General features: G+C 41.1%; 1 protein-coding gene across 1 annotated transcript in view; it reads right to left on the reverse strand.

Moving 5' to 3' along the window:
* Positions 1–308: 308 nt before the first annotated feature.
* The window catches only part of LOC137095984 (deleted in malignant brain tumors 1 protein-like), a 37,283-nt gene continuing 18,290 nt past the window's right edge, over positions 309–19,301 (reverse strand). Inside the window, exons 4-6 of the mRNA XM_067463255.1 lie at positions 18,048–18,353; positions 12,245–12,596; positions 309–453 (exon numbers count right to left, since the gene is read on the reverse strand). Coding sequence (XP_067319356.1) covers positions 309–453; positions 12,245–12,596; positions 18,048–18,353 — 803 coding nt within the window. The remainder of the gene's footprint in view (positions 454–12,244; positions 12,597–18,047; positions 18,354–19,301) is intronic.

The raw sequence follows: 19,301 nt of genomic DNA on the forward strand, positions 1-19,301 counted from the left end.
GGAAGAGACTGCATGGCTAACTAGTCCAACCCCCTGCCATGCAGGATAAGCACAAAGTACCCCTGACAGATGGCCATCCACCCTCTGTTTAAAAGCCTCCAAAGAAGAAGCTTCCACCAGACTCGGAGGCAGAGAGTTCCATTGCTGAACAGTTCATCTTACAATCAGGAACTTCTTCCTAATGTTCTGGTGGAATCTCATTTCCTGCAGTTTGAATCCATTCCTCCTTTTTGTCTTAGTCTCTGAGGCAGTAGAAAGCCAGCTTGTCCCATGCTCAATCTGACACCTCTTTAAATATTTAGACATGGCTATCTTATGTCTCCTTTCAGCCTCTTTTGCTTCAGGCTAAACATACCCAACTCCTTCAGCCTCTCCTCATTGGGCTTTTCCCCCTCATCTTCTTCCATTTGGGTCACCCTTCTCTGGATACCTTCCAACTTCCCAATGTCCTTCCTGAATTGTGGGGCCCAGGATTGGACACAATGTTATTCACAATGGGATTGGAAAGGAGCAGAATATTTATTTATGTATTTATTTACTTTGCTTATATACCGCTGTATCTCAAGCCCAAAGGCGACTCACAGCGGTTCACAAACAGTAAAAACAGTAGAAACAGCAGTGGTTCCATACAACATATAACAATTAACTTAATACATTATCCACTAATAACCAATAAGCAATTACAATGCACAATTATCACAAAAACAGCCGTACCCAATCGTTTCATCATCCAAGCAAAGTCCAGGTTCGTCGTCCATTATTCCATTCCTATGTTCAATTACCAGATTGCACTAGATTACTCAAACACCTGCACAAACATCCAGGTCTTCAACTTTCTTCGGAATGCCATGAGAGATGATGCCATCCTAATGTCTGTAGGGAGGGCGTTCCACAGCTGAGGCGCAACCACCGAGAAGGCCCTATCTCTCGTCCCCACCAACCGTGCTTGGGAAGTCGGCGGGATCAAGAGCAGGGCCTCCCCGGAAGATCTCAAAGTCCTGGTGGGTTCATAGGCCGAGATGCGGTCGGCTAGGTATCTTGGGCCGGAACCGTTTAGGGCTTTATAGACCAATGCCAACACCTTGAATTGAGCCCGGTAGCAAATCGGCAGCCAGTGGAGGTGGCGCAACAGGGGGGTTGTGTGCTCCCTGCGCTCCGCTCCTGTTAGAATCATGGCTGCCGCACGTTGGACTAATTGAAGCTTCCGGGCCGTCTTCAAGGGCAGCCCCATGTAGAGAGCGTTGCAGTAGTCTAGGCGGGATGTGACAAGAGCGTGAGACTTGTTTTTCCCTCAATGAGTCCAAATCTCTACCCATCATACTACACTGAAGTAGAATATGCCTCACGATTGTCTAACCTTTAGAGGTACAAGTCTCCAGCTCATCTTCCAACTGCAATGACATTTGGATTACTGAAACATGCTCTATCTGAGGCTACTTTCGAAGAATGTTTGGAAATGTCATCTGGCCCAGAGACCCCCCTCCTCCCTGTGATGCCACTGCCATGCCCGTCCTAAGTTTGGAGGTACCAATCTTTCTTCAGAAATGTTTTTGTAAAGGAAATGCTCAGTTATCATCTGGCCGGTGGACAGGAAGCAAGTGGGCTCACTGATAGAATTCCTAAGCAATGGCAGAGATGTGGGAGATATGAGAATACGCACACTGATAGGAAGATTGTGATCCTTAAAACAGGCTGTTATTGTGAAATAACACCAGAGAATAAAACAGTCTCATGAGAAGAGTGAAATAGCTGAAGGAAGGCAATGGGAAAAAACCCCAGGTCAGAATTGTACTGGAAAGGGCTGATGATTCTTAGAGGAACTCCAGAGGCAACTCAAGATGGTTCACACTCGATAGCGATTCGATGCCATAACAAATATCAAAATACAGTTAAAACAATTATAAAAACAATTCAACATTTAAAATGTTAAACAAAAAGCAATACAGTCTGAAGCCTTCTCAGTGTTGGGGGGGGGGGGGGCTACATAACACCAAAATAATATATGCCCACAAGTTAATGGTCAATAAACTGGTATAAAATACAAACTTATATTGAACTAGCAGTCCCCTGCCACGCGTTGCTGTGGCTCAGTCTGGTGATCTGGAAAATAAAGTAATGAGGAAGTGTTGGCTTCTAATATATGTAATGTCTTTCTGTTTGTGGGTAAACAGTATTTCTTGCTGTTTCTTTGCCAGTGTTGATGTGGAGATCGTCTGGTTTGCCTACTCTGGAACATGCAACATATAGTTGTCCTTCTTTAGGGGTCCCTTTCAAATCTTTGATACTGCATCTGTCGTATACATATATATGTGTGTGAATGGCTGGATGGCCCTTTGTCAGGAGGGCTTTGATTATGTTTTCTTGCCCTGGTGAAGGGAGTTGGACTGGATGGTCTTAAGGCAGCATTTCTCAACCCTGGGGGGGGGGTCACCAGGGGTTGTCAGGAGGGTCACCAAAGGCCACCAGAAAACACCGTATTTTCTGTTGGTCATGGGGCTTCTGTGTGGGATGTTTGGCCCAATTCCATCATTGGAGGGGTTCAGAATGCTCTTTGATTGTAAGTGAACTATACATCCTAGTAACTACAACTCCCAAATGTCAAGGTCTATTTTCCCCAAACTCCATCTGTGTTCACCTTTGGGCATATTGAGTATTCCTGGCAAGTTTGGCCAGATCTATCATTGTTTGAGTCCATAGTGCTCTCTAGATGTAGGTGAACTACAACTCCAAAACTCAAGGTCAATGCCCACCAAACCCTTGTAGTGTTTTCTGTTGTTCAGGGGAGTCCTGTGTGCCAAGTTTGGTTCAATTCCATTGTTGGTGAAGTTCAGAATGCTCTTTGACTATAGGTGAACTATAAATCCCAGCAACTACAACTCCCAAATGACAAAATCATATTTTTTTGAGTAATGGTCACTCCTTGTGTTGAGACGATTTGTTGCCAAATTTGGTGTGATTTCGTTCATTGGTTCTTTTGCTTTTAAGGTACTCATTACGCACAAAGCATTTTTATATATATAGATGAGTACAGAATTTACAATTGTTGATGCTCCATACATCAAAATGAATATATAACTAAACAATGCGTGCTCTATGTATAGTTTTGTCACTTGTATAATCAATCAGTTGAACTGTAGAGCATGTAGAATACACGACCGGTTTCAACTCTTGGTCCTCTGACTTTTGATGGGGTTATAGGCACTGTTTGTTCCATTTGTTTAGAACCCACCATTAGAAAAGGATCTAAGAATACAAACTTGAGAGAGGAATGTAAAGTGCTTTCATGAGAGTGTACATCAGTGAGTGCTTATACCAGATTCATGACTGTATTTATGTGGATTTGTTATACGCTCCTATTAATTTATTATAATATTCTCAGATAAATTCACTTGAGGAAGACTGAGTCAAAACTGGTCATGTGTTCTACATGCTCTTCGGTTCAACTGATTGATTTCGCAAGCGACAAAACTATATATAGAGCACACATTGTTTAGTTATATATTCATTTTGATGTATGGAGCATCAACAATTGTAAATTCTGTACTTATTGTATTTAATTCAATATAAGTTTATATTTTATTGACCATTTCCCAATGCATATTGTTGTACTTGTGGGTATATATTATTTTGGTGTAGAATCAGGAACCCTTTTGATAGAATCATAGAGTTGGAAGAGACCTCATGGGCCATCCAGTCTGACCCCCTGAAACATTACTTAATATGTGTCTACATAACAAACATCAGTCTTAGCTCTTGAGTGTTTTTGTTTTCTAAACGCAGAGTCTTGAGAATTTATTAGAGATTCTGCCTAAAGATTAGGAAGAACTTCTTTACTGGAAATGACATGCAAGAATGGAATAAACCACCTTTGAGTTTAGGGGCCTCTCCTTTTTGGGAGGTTTCCAAACAGAGGTTGTGTGGGTGTCTTTCAGGAGTGCTTCATTTGTGTATTCCTGGATAACCCCATGGCTGTAGTATTCTATGATCACTGTCGGTGGTTCTCTGGTGGTGAGAGACGTTCCTAGTCCCTGCTGCCTGTCAAGTGAGCTATGGAATAGTTTCATGGTTTCATTCTACACATCTCTTGCCTTGTTTCATCTACATTTTGGTTTTTAAGATCATGATATGAGCTTGCATGTCCTCATATCTATCACATCTCATGAAATGTTTCACTGCCTCCTGCCAAATTTTTATGGTATTTGTGCTGTTAGCATCCTCTGATGCTCATGTGAGGCTGCGCTGAGTCCCCCTTGTGGGGAGAAGGGCAGGATATAAATATATGAATAAATAAATAAATAAATAAATAAATGTCTCAATGCCTCCTGCCAAACAGCCCAGATCCTTTCTTCTGCAGACTCTGCTCTGAGGAATCTTCAATCATCACGCTATTATGAGATAGGCATGAGTAAGTCCTGCTACTCAGGAGGGGTAGAATATTCACCAAAAGGCAAGGGATATATTGTGCTAACAGAAGGAGAAAAGGCATAGCCCTTATGTTTCACGGTGCAAGGGTACCCAGTCATTGTCACATGTTGCACATGGTTCACACTCTGTTTAGGGGCTGGGTTTGCTGGCACTGTTTATCTCCACTTGGAGATATATATACTACACTGAGAAGTTGTGGTTGGAAACTCCTCAAGTATCAAGTGCTTGGAGCTTGTTTTAAAACCAATCACATCCTGATGTCTAGGCTTCCTGCTCCAGGATACATTATCATAATGCAAAGGTTTTTCCAAATTCTATTTAAATGTAAGTCGACATCTATCATCAGTTTCAATTCTATTGGATTGTCAATAAAGTTGGTATCAATCAAGCAGAAAACGAAAGCTAGTTTTCTATCAGCTACTTAGTTTAGTATCCTTAGTTTTATTCATCCACAACTGTTCCATAGTCACGACTTCTGCTTAGTAACAATGGTGACACAACTGTAATTCCTTTCAATCTACTTTAAGGGGCAGGAGCCTATGGAGAGAAAGAGGTCCATTCTGCTGGCAATGGGAGCATGGGGAGAAGACATTGCTCTCAGCTGGGAGAACGTTCCAGGCAAAAAGATTACTTACTTTTGTAGCTAAGTAATAATAGAGAATACTGGACAACACAGCATACAATTTTTCATATTATTTTTTTTTGTGCAGAATAAATCCTTGGTATAGTCCTGCCTCGTGTAAGCATTGACCCAAGACAGTTAGGCTTCCCTTGACTTACTGAGGTCTAATTGTCTGATCTGAGCTCTTGTTTCTGGTCTTCTCTTGTAAATAAAAGGAAGGGCAAAGGAAAGAGCTACTTTGCTGTTGGAGGAGTGATCAACAGACTACCTGAAGCTCGGTGGCTGCTCCCAGATAGAGAACTCCTTCCCTAAGAGGCTGGGATGGCTCCTCTCTTGGTCTCCCTCAACTGTGAAGTTCCCATTTTCCTATTCCGCCAGAGCTTTCATGAATCAGCTGTGCTTGGCTTTTTAACAATGTGCCGTGCTATTTTGTTGATTGATATTGTTTCAAAGTGAATTTTAAATAGTTTAACTGTACTGATGATTTAATATTTTCTAAAATATAACTTTGTGAGAACGAGTGTCTTGATTGGACAAATAACTGTGTACAGTGATCCAGAATGTCTTTGTAGCAATTGTGTTTGAGCTAAAATAAGAAGCTGAAGACCAGAAGAATGAGTTTAAAATGGAGAAAAGCCTCAATGCATGATGGCATACAGGTTCTGGCAGCCAAAAGTGAGGAATTGTTAGGGATTCCTCATCTTTGGAGGAGGAAGGGGAGCAGGGAAGTGCTCAGAAACAGAGGTGGCCCTAGGTAATTTTCAATGGTAAGCAAACAGTATTTTGCCCCCCCCCCCCAACCAATCATTAACATATATTTTCTGTTCGTTGTGGGAGATCTGTGTGCCATATTTGGTTCAATTCCATCATTGGTGGAGTTCAGAATGCTCTTTGATTGTAGGTGAACTATACATCCCAGTAACTACAACTCGCATATGTCAAGGTCTGTTTTCCCCCAAGAGCGCCTCAAGAGCACCCCTGGGCGAAATCAACTATACCGCAAATGCTTATTTTTCATAATGGTTGAGCCGCCCCTGTTCAGAAATTGGAGAGAGAGGAAGAGTCAGATGATGAGGCATTGCAGGTGCCTCCTTTTTTAGAGAGACGAAGGGAAACAGAGCACAGACGCAGATCAGCTCAAATAGCTGCTAAAAGATGCTGAGCTAATTAGGAGATGCCCTAGTACCTCCTGCGTGGGGAATTCAGGGCTATAAATCAGAGGCAGGTTTTAGTCAGTTTCCGCTGGTAACAACAACCCTGATAGTGCTGTTTTCACTTCTATGGAATTCTGCTTTATGTCCGCTGCTAAGAACTTTGTTCATTGTCTGTTGTCTGATAGAAGACTGGTGTTTCTTTTGAGGACCTTGTAAGAAACTTGACATTGTGTGTGGATTAAGACTTCCTTGTTTTCTTTTGCACTTTTCAATTGCATTTTGAATATCCTTTGTGTTTGCTGGAGCATTTTTCTTTTACTTTTTAATATTGTCTAAAGGCTGTTTTTGAAGGGCAACTCAGGACAGGAATATCTGAACCATGAACCGAACTTTACCAACTTGTTGAATGAAGAACATCAAGGGCTGGTACAGTCAAAGGAGTATTGCCCTTTGTCATTGTAGGGGGCTGCGTTTTGTAATTTTTTAAATCCCTTACCTATATAAACCTTACTCAAAATTTTGGTTTTTTATGAAAGTGTTGACAGGACGTGTTCTGCCTGACATTCGCTATTTGCTCACAAGATAAGGTCATGCAAACTGCAATAATGAATTGGCTTGCTGGATAATGTGTACGTGGGATGAACTATGAACATGTCACCTGAGTATAGTGATTACGTGGAACAAACTATGGACACTTCACCTGACGTGATGAATAATAACTTATATAACTTTACAAGACAACTACGGATGTCCAAAAGGATTGTAATAATCAGCAAGTTCCATTGTTAGCTCTCTGCGCATGCTTGTGTAAAACTCTCTAAATTGGAAAGCCACTACAGGAAAGGTGTGGCGGTGCATTTTCCGGGCATTAGCTAACTGTCACTTGCTCTTGGCCAAAAGTAAACTATCTTGAAGACAACTTGTGCTGTCAGTCTGCTTTCTTCACCCGCGTTCAAACAAAATTCTGCATCATGAGGGACTGAACATGAACTGAGTGGGAGGAGGACATGAGAGATTGTTCCTTCAACATGACTGATCAAGTGTAGACTAAGTTAAGAAGTAAATTGTGGACTACGTTGGAGCCCCCAGTGGTGAAGAGAGTTAAACATGGACTACGTTGAGGAATAACAAAGGAATAACTCCCTGATACCAGAACCAAGACATGGAAGGAACGATGAGATTACATGAAATGGAACGTAATGTTTATTGCCATAGAAGTCATAGACTAAACTTGCTCCTAAATAATATAAAAGAAGAGCTTCTTCTGATCTGGCTGTTGTTGTCAAATGAAGCACTGCATCAGCATCCCCTCACTTCTGCAAAGGAAACTGATCAGTCCTTTGTGAGAAGATTGGTGAGTGTGAGTGAATGTGTGTGAGTGTGGGTTCGCTTGGTGCCAAGGCAATGTATGATTTTAAATGCTGAATAAAAGTTACATGCATAGTGTTTAAACCCAGATCTGGTGTCACTGGTATATTCTCCAGAGCTATATAGTCTCAAGTGTACAGATTATCCAGTTTCTCCTCTTCTACAAAGAAAGGACACAAACTGTGTATTTGTGACAACTTTTATAACACACTCACACATGAACTGTCACTAGATTAATGGGGCTCACTAATTTGGGTTTTCAAAGTGCTCCTGAGTGAGAAATGTAGAAGTAGGCATAAAGAACCCAGATCCACACAGGTAATTAAGATTCATTAAATGGTTTATTGATATAAAATGTTCAATTCAGGAACATTAAAGAAATAACAGTAATATGAATTTCAGTGATTACAGGAGTTGTTTTCATTGTGTGCCTTTAAGAAATTTCTAACTTATGGTTAGGGTCAGGTGAACCCATCATGGAGTTTCCTTCTGGGGCAGAGAATTGGGGATTCATCCGAAGCACCCAGTGGGTGTCCATGGCCAAATAGAGCCCTGGTCATGGTCCTCCTCTCCTCCTCCTCCTCCTCCTCCTCCTCCTCCTCCTCCTCCTCCTCCTCCTCTTCCTCCTCCTCCTTCTTCTCCTCCTCCTCCTCCTCCTCCTCCTCCTCCTCCTCCTTCTCCTTCTCCTCCTCCTCTTCCTCCTCCTCCTCCTTATTTGTTGCCCATATCTCCTCATGGCTTCAAGTGGTGCGGAGCACAATTAAAGCATTGTATTATAAAATACATGCCATAAAATACAAATATTTAAAAATTAGCATAAAATATATGTAATAAAAAGCATAGTACAAGAATTAAAATTCAATACTAGTAGAATCTACATTTAACATTCGTAATATTAAATTGACTTGGTAGGCCTGCCTGAAGAGAGCACAAATTAAACCCAAAACAGTACATTAAAAAGCTCATCAGCATATCTTGAAATAAGTCAGATAATCCATTGCAGCCAATCAGAGTATATATCCCATACTGAGTTTGAAATTATCCCTTTGTTCTAGCTATTACACTTCCATTTTTCCACTGTACAAATCTGACTCTGACTTCTCCATAAATGGCAAGTACGTATTAATTAGTAATAAGAAATTGATGGTAGTGGAATGAGAGCACAAGGCGGTTCATTCCCACCACGTCAATCACCCATATGCTTAGAAAGACAAAAATGTAAGATTTATTTAATTGATTAATATTTCTGAAGAAGGAAGCTTCCCTAAATTCCTATGAAAGTAAATATGTAACAAACAAGACATGTGTCAATTTTTAAAAAGTAACATACAGATATAGAATGATATGCACTATTAACTGTATATTGTTATACTGATAGATTATGATGAACTCTAATATTCCTTCTGTCTCTGGCTCCACCGTACTGGGAGACAGACCTTGGTCCCTGGAACTGGCTGGTGAAGAGGGCTACTCAAGGCTGCTGCTGCTCTCTCCTCCTCCTCCTCCTCCTCCTCCTGATGGTCTTCCTCCTTCTCCTGCACCCAGCCTCAGCCACAATCCCTACCAAGGCAAGGGAGACCAAGGCAGCCACGCCCAGGTGAATGCTGATCTCAAGGGAGGATTCATCAGCTGCAATATAATATAATATAATATAATATAATATAATATAATATATTATATAGTATATACATATAATATTTATAATATTATAATGTAATACAATATAATACTACTAATAATATGATATTATAATTATATATTTTATATTACATATAATATTATGAATAATATTACAATATAATGGTATAGTACAATATAGTAATATGTAATACTGATATTGTACTAGGCTAATAATATAATATATTGTGTGTGCGCATGTGTGTGCGTGTGTGTGTGTGCGTGCGTGTGTGTGTGTGTGTGTGTGTGTATAGCAAGCTGCTCTGAGTCCCTTTTGAGGTGAGTAGGGCAGCATATAAATGTTGTAAATAAATAAATAATAACTACAATGACAACAAAGGACAAATCAGGAGTTGGCTGCAACATGAAATTGTTATTAACTGATCCCAGTGTCCTTGATTCAACTACTAATCCCAACCAAAATATATTGATTGAATCACTCACTGAAATGGAAGTGATGTACAGAGCTATGGAATATTTAACTGATTTATTATTCCAGGTGTCTCTTTTAGCTGGGACCCCAGTTAGATTTCGTTCCAATAGCACAATATTTTGCTCTTCTGTCTAGGCCCACACAGGCGTTTGGGAAGCCATTTTTTTCATGTTGTGGTCTTTCGTATGTTCTAGTATTGCAAGAAGTACACTGAACGCTCATAGAATCATAGAATCAAAGAGTTGGAAGAGACCTCATGGGCCATCCAGTCCAACCCCATTCTGCCAAGAAGCAGGAATATTGCATTCAAATCACCCCTGACAGATGGCCATCCAGCCTCTGTTTAAAAGCTTCTAAAGAAGGAGCCTCCACCACACTCCGGGGCAGAGAGTTCCACTGCTGAACAGCTCTCACAGTCAGGAGGTTCTTCCTCATGTTCAGGTGGAATCTCCTTTCTTGTAGTTTGAAGCCATTGTTCCTTGTCCTAATCTCCAGGGAAGCAGAAAACAAGCTTGCCCCCTCCTCCCTGTGGCTTCCTCTATACATGGCTATCATATCTCCGGAGCCCCCGGTGGCGCAGTGGATTAAAGCACTGAGCTGCTGAGCTTGTTGATCGAAAGGTCGCAGGTTCGATTCCGGGGAGCGGTGTGAGCTTCCGCTGTCAGCCCTAGCTTCTGCCAACCTAGCAGTTCGAAAACATGCAAATGTGAGTAGATCAATAGGTACCGCTCCGGTGGGAAGGTAACAGTGCTCCATGCAGTCATGCCGGCCACATGGCCTTGGAGGTGTCTACGGACAACGCTGGCTCTTCGGCTTAGAAATGGAGATGAGCACCACAACCCAGAGTCAGACATGACTGGACTTAATGTCAGGGGACTACCTTTACCTTTACCTTTTATCATATCTCCTCTCAGCCTTCTCTTCTTCAGGCTAAACATCCTTAAACTGCTCCTCATAGGGCTTGTTCTCCAGACCCTTGATCATTTTAGTCGCCCTCCTCTGGACACACTCCAGCTTGTCAATCTCTCTCTTGAATTGTTGTGCCCAGAATTGGACACAATATTCCAGGTGTGGTCTAAGCAAAGAGGAGGGTAGCATGACTTCCCTAGATCTAGACACTATGCTCCTATTGATGCAGACCAAAATCCCATTGGCTGTTTTGCCGCCACATCACATTCCTGGCTCATGTTTAACTTGTTGTCCACGAGGACTCCAAGATCTTTTTCACACGTACTGCTCTCGAGCCAGGCATCCCCCATTCTGTATCTTTGCATTTCGTTTTTTCTGCCCAAGTGGAGTATCTTGCATTTGTCCCTGTTGAACTTCATTTTGTTAGTTTTGGCCATTCATCTCTCTAATCTGTCAAGATCGTTTTGAATCATGCTCCTGAATCCTACTCATTTGGCTGTATAGTAATAGCAGCTGGAAATCTACGTCAACAGCTTAGTTAAGGAGATGCTACCGACTGCCTCAAACGATTGAGAATATTGTACATGATGTCCTCTATTGGCAGCTTTAACAAAACTCCAGAAAGAGGTTTTTGGAACAAATCCTGCCCTTCCTCTGGTTACTATTACTGGTTTCATAAATATTTTATAGTCAGGCAAATATCTCATGCTCAGAAAAAAAGATGGGAGGGTATATTGATAAGGGCTAAGTAGATGTAGTATGGCCTTTTAGGGACTTTGAAAGTGGTTGCCTTTTCTCTCTCTCCACTGTTTCTTTCAAAGATAAAGGAGATAAAGTCCAAATTTTGAATGTATAAAGCTTTTGCAGTGGGCTGAGCAGAATGGCAATCATTAGGAACAGGTTTCGGTGGATTATCATCTTTTGGGGGAAACAATACTCATAACAAAGATTTTGATGGTCTGTTGAAGAAGCTATTGAATATTTTTGGCATTAAGAGTGGATTACAATCTTTCTGAATATTTCCAGAGAAATACAGTCATCTAGATTGCACTCAAAACTTTTTATTAAACAGAACAGCTGGTGGTGATAGAAAAGAAAGACACTCATCCTGATCATGCTGGTTTTGAGGAGAGATTAACCTAATGCAGGCTGTAGTAAGGAATAGGCCTGGGTAACAACGCAAAAATTTGTTTCTAAAATCGATTTGTATTTGGGGTTTTTTTTTGTTTCGATATTTAAAATAATTACAAAATTTTCCTTTTAAAAAGTTCGATATTTACGAAATTTCGTAAATGGTAAAAAATTAACGAATTGATTTCCGAAACAATAACGAATTGATTCGTTAACGGCGGACGCGACCGCGAAATACGCTAAAAAACCTCCAAAAACTTCTGAAGCTTCCCTCTCCCTCTGTTCTTGACTGTTGGTGTGATATTATAATTTTTTTTCACTAATTAAACCATAAAACTGGCCCAGACATGCGGAAATAATAACGAAACGACCTCAGAACAATAATGAAACGAATACAATAACAAAATACGAAGCATTTACAAAACGTGTTTAAAAATTCATTTTTTTAAATGATTGCTCCAGAATGGTTCGTTATCGTTTTGTAATTGGAAAAATTAACGAATTATTAACGAATTACAAATTAACGAAACGAAACCGCCCAGGCCTAGTAAGGAAAACTGGGAAAGGCATGTACCTGAACACTCCACGCTGGCATCTTGGCTGTGGCTGCAACTGTGCTCTCCCCAGCCTCCCTTCTGGCACTCCTTCAGGAATGCTTCTTCTCCTGTACAGTTAATGCTCTCCAGCCAAATGGGGCCCGATCCTTGGCCATAGTGTGCTCCACCCAATGCTTTGGAGGCATTGCCACAGCCCAGCTGCCTGCAGACCACTTGGGCATCTTGTAAATCCCAGCCAGCATCACAAATGGTCCCCCATGCATCATTGTGAAAGACTTCAACCCGCCCAGAGCAGGGACTTGTGCCATTCAAACGGAGATCTTTAGGAGGAAAAAAGAGAAACTTGGTATGAAATGAATTGTGATGATAGAGTTATAATCAAAAGTTTTGTTGTTAGAATTCACTAGACAATAAACACTGAATCAATTATTTTTACCTATATGTTGATTCATCATTCAACCAATCAATGGATCTACTTTAGCTGGGAATAACCAACAGGATGCTAGTCATTGTGATGACTTTGAATCAAATTGGCAAGATAAAAGAATTTAGTATGAGGATGCCTTGGTCTCAGACCTTGCCACCCTAACTTAGCCTCTTGTTTCTTCTGTACTCAATGGGATAATTGGAACTGAGGTCTGCTCTCAACCAAACCTGGTACACATATCTATCATGACCAACTTAAAATAGTTGTGGGGTTTGAGAACAATGACAGAGGATGATGAGGGTTATGGCCCACCCATATCTGGAGTGGCATGTTAATCCCAGATACCCACAATGGATCTGAACTAATCTTGGTAAACATCTTCATCGTGACCACCTTAAAACACTGGTAGGGCTTAAGGGGGTTGATAAAGGATGATGGAAATTGTAACCCATGTGTGCATCTAGACAAACCTGGTACAAGGCCCCTTTGTTATTCCATTTACAATAATGATAGGATTTGGCAAGGGGGGGAGGCAAGAAAGAGGATGATGGAAGCAGGAGTCCATCTAAATCCAGAGCACTGCGTCAACGCTGGTTCCAATGCAAACAGATCTGGCTGATGGGATTTCCAGAAAAAAAGATCTCAGATTGGTGGGATTTGCACCCACCCAGACCTAAGGATGATGGGAATTCCACCTGGCCAGATCTGATCCTGGTGGCATTTTCAGCCAGCCAGTTCAATCTCTTATGTGAGTTTCAGATTCACCAGGTTTGGGGCTCATAGAAATTGGAACCCATCAGATTTATTTATTTATTTACTTACTTATTTATTTACTTACTTCATTTCTATACTGCTTTTCTCACCCCTCAGGGGACTCAGAGTGGTGTACAACATACATCCAAGCAAAAATGCAATGCCTCATTATACAAATCATATAAAGTATAACATAAATCACTAGAAACAATAAGCATATAAATAACATTTAAAACCATTAAACATAATATCCCCATACACAAATAAAACATTGGACCAATCCTTTAAGCACCCTACCAGGGCCTCCCCCTTCCCCTCCCATGATCCTAAGGCAGTACCTCTATGCTGGGCCTTGTCTCAGCCAGGCAGTCAGGGCCCAAGTCTGCAAGGAGTCAGTCACCAGGGGCTGAGGTCAAAGGCAGCCTGCAATGGACAAACACTGCCTTCTCCTCCAAGCTCCCTGCTGCCGATGTTCTTTGGCTGTCTTGGATAGTGCTTTTTAAAAGGTCCCATTATACAGCTATACATTTTCTAATGAGGCCATTAATAAAACCATAAAGCTAACCATGATTTTTTCCTCATGAATAGCATTTGAGAATGCATATGCAGGCAATGGCAGGTACACCTAAGCTAATCTGTCTATACACATATTAAAAGTGAAAATATATGTGTGTGTATGTGGCTGGGGTGTCCACTTCCACAAATAGGCTCCCACTTCTACAAATAGCTATAACCCACAGTGCTGAGGAGTCACCAAAAGAACTCCCTCCAATGACATTTCAGGTTATAGCGAGAGTCATGAACATGTAGCCCAACCCTGCCAATGTCTTCCCCAAATACTATGGCTCATCACCCAAGGAATGCTTTCATTCAGGGACAATTTCATCCTAGATTTTATGTGTTTTCTCCACCACAGGTAGGCATCCCAGGGTTCCTTTCTTTCTCCATTGGTGTGGAATTTACATGATCCCACTCATTGCCTCTTCCTTAACCCTTAACCACAGTTATAAGGGAAGGGAAAATAGCAGATGAGGAGACACAAATAAACAAAGCTGACAAGCTGAAAATGTGCTTTTAAAATCCAAACGGGATGGCTTCTAATCTGAAGCGGTCAAGAATAGTACAATTCTTGACTGCTTCAGATTAGAAGCCATCCCGTTTGCATTGCAATGTGCTTTGTTTATAGGAAATCCACAAACATTAGAAAGATAATAAACCATAAATATACCAGATTTATTAAGGGTGATATGAATAAAGCCAGAAGGATAGTGATAGCAATGGAAAACTCATTAAAATTGGAAATACTAGAAACAACAACAGATAAGGAAGACAGATATATATTAATAATATGTAAAATAAATGGCAGGATATATACAATAGGAAATGTATATGGCCCAAATACTTTAGAAAGTGGTTTAGGAAAGTACAAGGAATTTATCAAGGGGAGCTAATAGTTGGAAGGGACTTTAATATGGACCTTAGAAATATGCAATCTACATGGATAGATTGCATATTTTTAAAAAATCACTAATAGGTCTAGAATTTTAAATACACAAACACAACCTATCTGGATTTCAGATCATGGGTCTATTATAGTATTAGTGGAGTTAAACATAGAGGAGCCAGATGAAATGGAGGCAATAAAAACTTGAAGACATAAAAATTTAATAAATAAGCCAAAAAACGTAAGAAATAACTATTGGAAGAGATAAAAAAAGGGGAGCTCAGCAAGTATAGGAACAGTCTAGGATACAGTGGTAATTAGGGGTTATTGCATAGAAAAAGAATTTGCAGTAAAGAAATAGTAAGATAAAAAATGGAAAGAATGCTTAGAGAAATAAAGGAAACACAAAAACTATTACAAAGTAAATATCAAACGCAGGTGAAAGTAAAGTTGGAAAAATTAAAGAAACAATGAGAAGAAATGAATAATTTGGACTTCTGGAATAAAGAGATGTTTATTAAAATAATTTCCAAAGACAAAATACAAATACAATGAAAAAACTGGCTAATTATGCGAAAGAGAAAGGTAGAGTCATACAGTTAAAGAATAAATATAATAAAAAGATAAATTTGAGCAAGAAAATAAGAGAGGGATTGGTAGACTTTTACCAGGACTTATATAAAAAGCAAATACATGGAGGAAGTTTTAATGAAAATATCCAGAAGATATTAGATAGAGAAGACAATGGGAAACTAGGAATAAAAAGAAATAGAGCAGGTGATCAATACTTTGAAAAATGCAAAATCCCCAGGATGTGATGGTTACACTGCAAAGTTTTACCAAGAAACAAAAGAAATAATAATACCAGAATTGAAGAATTTATTTAATAGCATAATGAAAGGAGGACAACCCGCAGATACATGGAGAGAATCAGAGATAATCCTGCTGGATGCAGAGGCTGTTGATAGGCTCATAGCTGCAGCTAGACCGACCACTTGCTCCCTCGATCAGTGTCCCTCTTGGTTGGTGAAATCCTGCCCGGAGGGATTACGTGACCCTCTGTTGAAGATCATAAACAGCTCCCTTGAGCAAGGAGTTTTTCCAGAGAGTTTAAAAGAGGCGGTGGTCTCTCCATTGCTGAAGAAACCAGATTTAGATTGTTCGGTTCCCTCCAGTTACCGCCCAGTTTCAAATCTCTCGTTCCTGGGCAAGGTGATTGAGAGGGCAGCAGCGGAGCAGTTGCAGCAGTTCTTAGACGACACAGCCGGACTAGATCCCTTCCAGTCCGGCTTCCGTGCGGGGCATGGGACAGAGACTGTGCTGGTCTCCATCACGGATCACCTTCGATGCCAGCTTGACCAGGGCGGGTCGGCGCTGCTTGTGTTATTGGATCTCACAGCAGCATTTGACACAGTCGACCACAATCTTTTGACCTTGCTGCTGCTGGAGTCAGGGGGACAGCTTTAAATTGGCTGTCCTCCTTTCTTCACAACTGTGAACAGCGAGTGAAGAGGGGAGGCCTGGTCTCTGAGAGGTCCCCTCTACTCTGTGGGGTTCTTCAGGGGGCCATTCTCTCCCCTCTGTTGTTTAACATCTATATGCGACCACTTGCTCAGCTGGTTCGAGGTTTTGGCCTTGAGTGTTACCAGTACGCTGATGACACTCAGCTTATGCTGAAGATGGAAGGCCGACCGGATTCTGTACCTGACTATTTCCATCAGTGCCTCGAGGCCGTTACTGGATGGCTGCATGCCAGCAGGTTGAGGGTGAATCCAGCAAAGACGGAGATCCTATGGTTGGGTCGACCGGGCAGTGGAGATATCCAGCTGCCTACCCTGGATGGTGAGGCACTACGCCCATCATTATTGGTCAAGAGTCTGGGCGTCCTTTTGGACCCTCTGCTGATGATGGAAGCTCAGGTCTCCGCTGTTAGCAGAACCACCTTTTTTCATCTGCGGCAGGCTAGACGGCTGGCCCCCCTACCTGTCCAGGGACGACCTAGCTACGGTGATCCAGGCCACGGTAATCTCAAGACTGGACTACTGTAACGCCCTCTACATTGGACTTCCTCTGTCGGTGATCTGGAAGCTCAAGTTGGTACAAAATGCAGCTGCTCTGCTTCTTGCAGGAATTCCGATGAGATGCCACGTAACACCAAACTTATCACAGCTGCATTGGTTAGCAATTGAGCACCGGACCACTTTCAAAGTGATGGTACTCACCTTTAAGGCCTTGCATTGTCTGGGGCCGATGTACCTGAGGAACCGCCTCACCCCCTATCAACCCCAGAGATCCCTCCAGTCTGAGGACCAAGATTTATTGGAAATTCCCAGTGTCAAGACCTTGCGTCTAGCAGCAACCAGACACAGAGCCTTTACAGCAGTGGCACCATCACTCTGGAATACTCTGCCACCTGAAGTCTGTGCCTTGTGGGACTTACCAGCTTTCTGCAGGGCATGTAAGACATATTTGTTCCGGCAGGCCTTTGATCTTTGATGTTGCTGTTTTTAAATTGTTTTAATTGTTTTAAATTGTGTTAGATTTTAGCTTTCTTGTAAGCCGCTCTGAGCCCCAGGGGAGTGGCGGCATATAAGTTCGAATAATAAATAATAAGTTATATAGTAACATGAGAGCAAGAATAAGAGTAAATGAAGGTTTAACAGAATAAAATAGAAAGAGGAGTAAAACAAGGTTGCCCTCTATTTCTGCTATTATTTGTGGTAGCAATGGAACCTCTGGTAGATAGAATTTAAAACAATGTCAGGATAAAGTGATATGAGATTAAGAACAAAGAATTGAAGATAAATCTTTATGCGGATGACATTTTACTAATAATGGAAAACCTAGTAGAAGCAATAAGAGAAGTACAAATAATTCTAAAACATTTCGAAAGATACTCAGGATTGAAAGTGAATATGAGTAAATCAGAAATGCTTAAAACATCAGTGGGGATTTGGGAGAATGGAATATAAAGTAGGAACTCATTGTCCTCTTTACTGCCTTATGATTGTTATAAGAAAGCACAATTTGCAAACCACCACAGCACTTGCACATTTCACCACAATTTCTTCCCTGGGTTTGGACTCTTTTGAGGGAACTGTGGAAATTTCCTGAATTATCAACATTTCTTTAGTTTGTATTAGTTACCTGAGCACACAACACTGGCATCTTCTTCATGACGACACTCGTATAATGTGTGCATTTTGTAAAAACAGTTGTACAGGGAAACCTCTGTCCCATTGCATTGGACTTCATTTATCAAGATGGGATCTTTTCCTTTTCCAAAGTGGGCTTCTTCAGGAGCTGACACAGCTTCACCACAGCCGAGTTCTCTGCACACGACTTGAGCATCTCTCAGGTCCCATCCATCATCGCACACTGTTCCCCAGGTCCCATTGCGGAACACTTCGACTCTCCCAGAGCAATGGTCTGGACCATTCACCAATCTGGTTTCTATTGATGTTGGAAGAATGAAAAATGCTTTATTGATCTATAGTTCACTTCCTTGTTTTCTCCATCATATCTTCCTAGTCATGGGGCCATTCATAGTAAGTGTGCACAAGTAGGAAGTTAGCTGGCTATTGTGGAATCAATATAGAAACAAGGCTTTGTTGTGCAGGTCATCCTATCTCTTAGTAATACTCATTAGTTGTCATTGACTTCACCTGCCTTCTCTCAAATTCCAATAGTCCACACCTACATACTGCAGCTGGCAAATGAATGTGTCAGGATACACAGTTTGGAAAACTCTGGTCAAAGTATTTCATTGTCGGGCATTAATACATAAGTATATTCCTATTGTTATTTTATACAATACCCCCAACAATTTATAGTTTTTTGTAAGGGCATCGGAATAAAAATATAATTTTATGTTTTTTTCTGATCCTTTCCTGAACTACAGTGAATAAGGATACCAAGTGAATAAGGATGCCAAGAATGGACCAGTGGCAGCGACTCCCCACAAAGACTATATTGTTTCAACAATTTAATAAAATATATCCTTTCATTTCAACTTTCTATATTCCTTCTACTTTTTAATATTATTTCTCTCCCCATGTGTGTATATAGTTTATGGAACTCATGTCAAAATATAACTGTAGCTTGTCTTCATCCTGGTGAGAGGTTACTCTGTCCTGGTTCATTTAGTTTAGCTTAAATGCTTGCCAGGCATGGATCCTCTTACCCACGATCCTAGCTCTAAATTCAACTAAACTATCATGACATTACTTGTTCAGCACTTAAGTCACATAAATCCTCCAATGTTCCATTGCTGGCCCTGGAGCTTAAATCTATCTATCTTATCATCCTTGTACCCCGCTCTTCTCACCCCCAAAGGGGGACTCAGGGCAGCTTCACAGCAAGCACCATTTGGTACCATCACAATAATAAAAACAATCAACA

The sequence above is a fragment of the Anolis sagrei genome, chromosome 2, assembly GCF_037176765.1.
Source record: "Anolis sagrei isolate rAnoSag1 chromosome 2, rAnoSag1.mat, whole genome shotgun sequence".
In the NCBI taxonomy this organism is placed as follows: Eukaryota; Metazoa; Chordata; class Lepidosauria; order Squamata; family Dactyloidae; genus Anolis; species Anolis sagrei.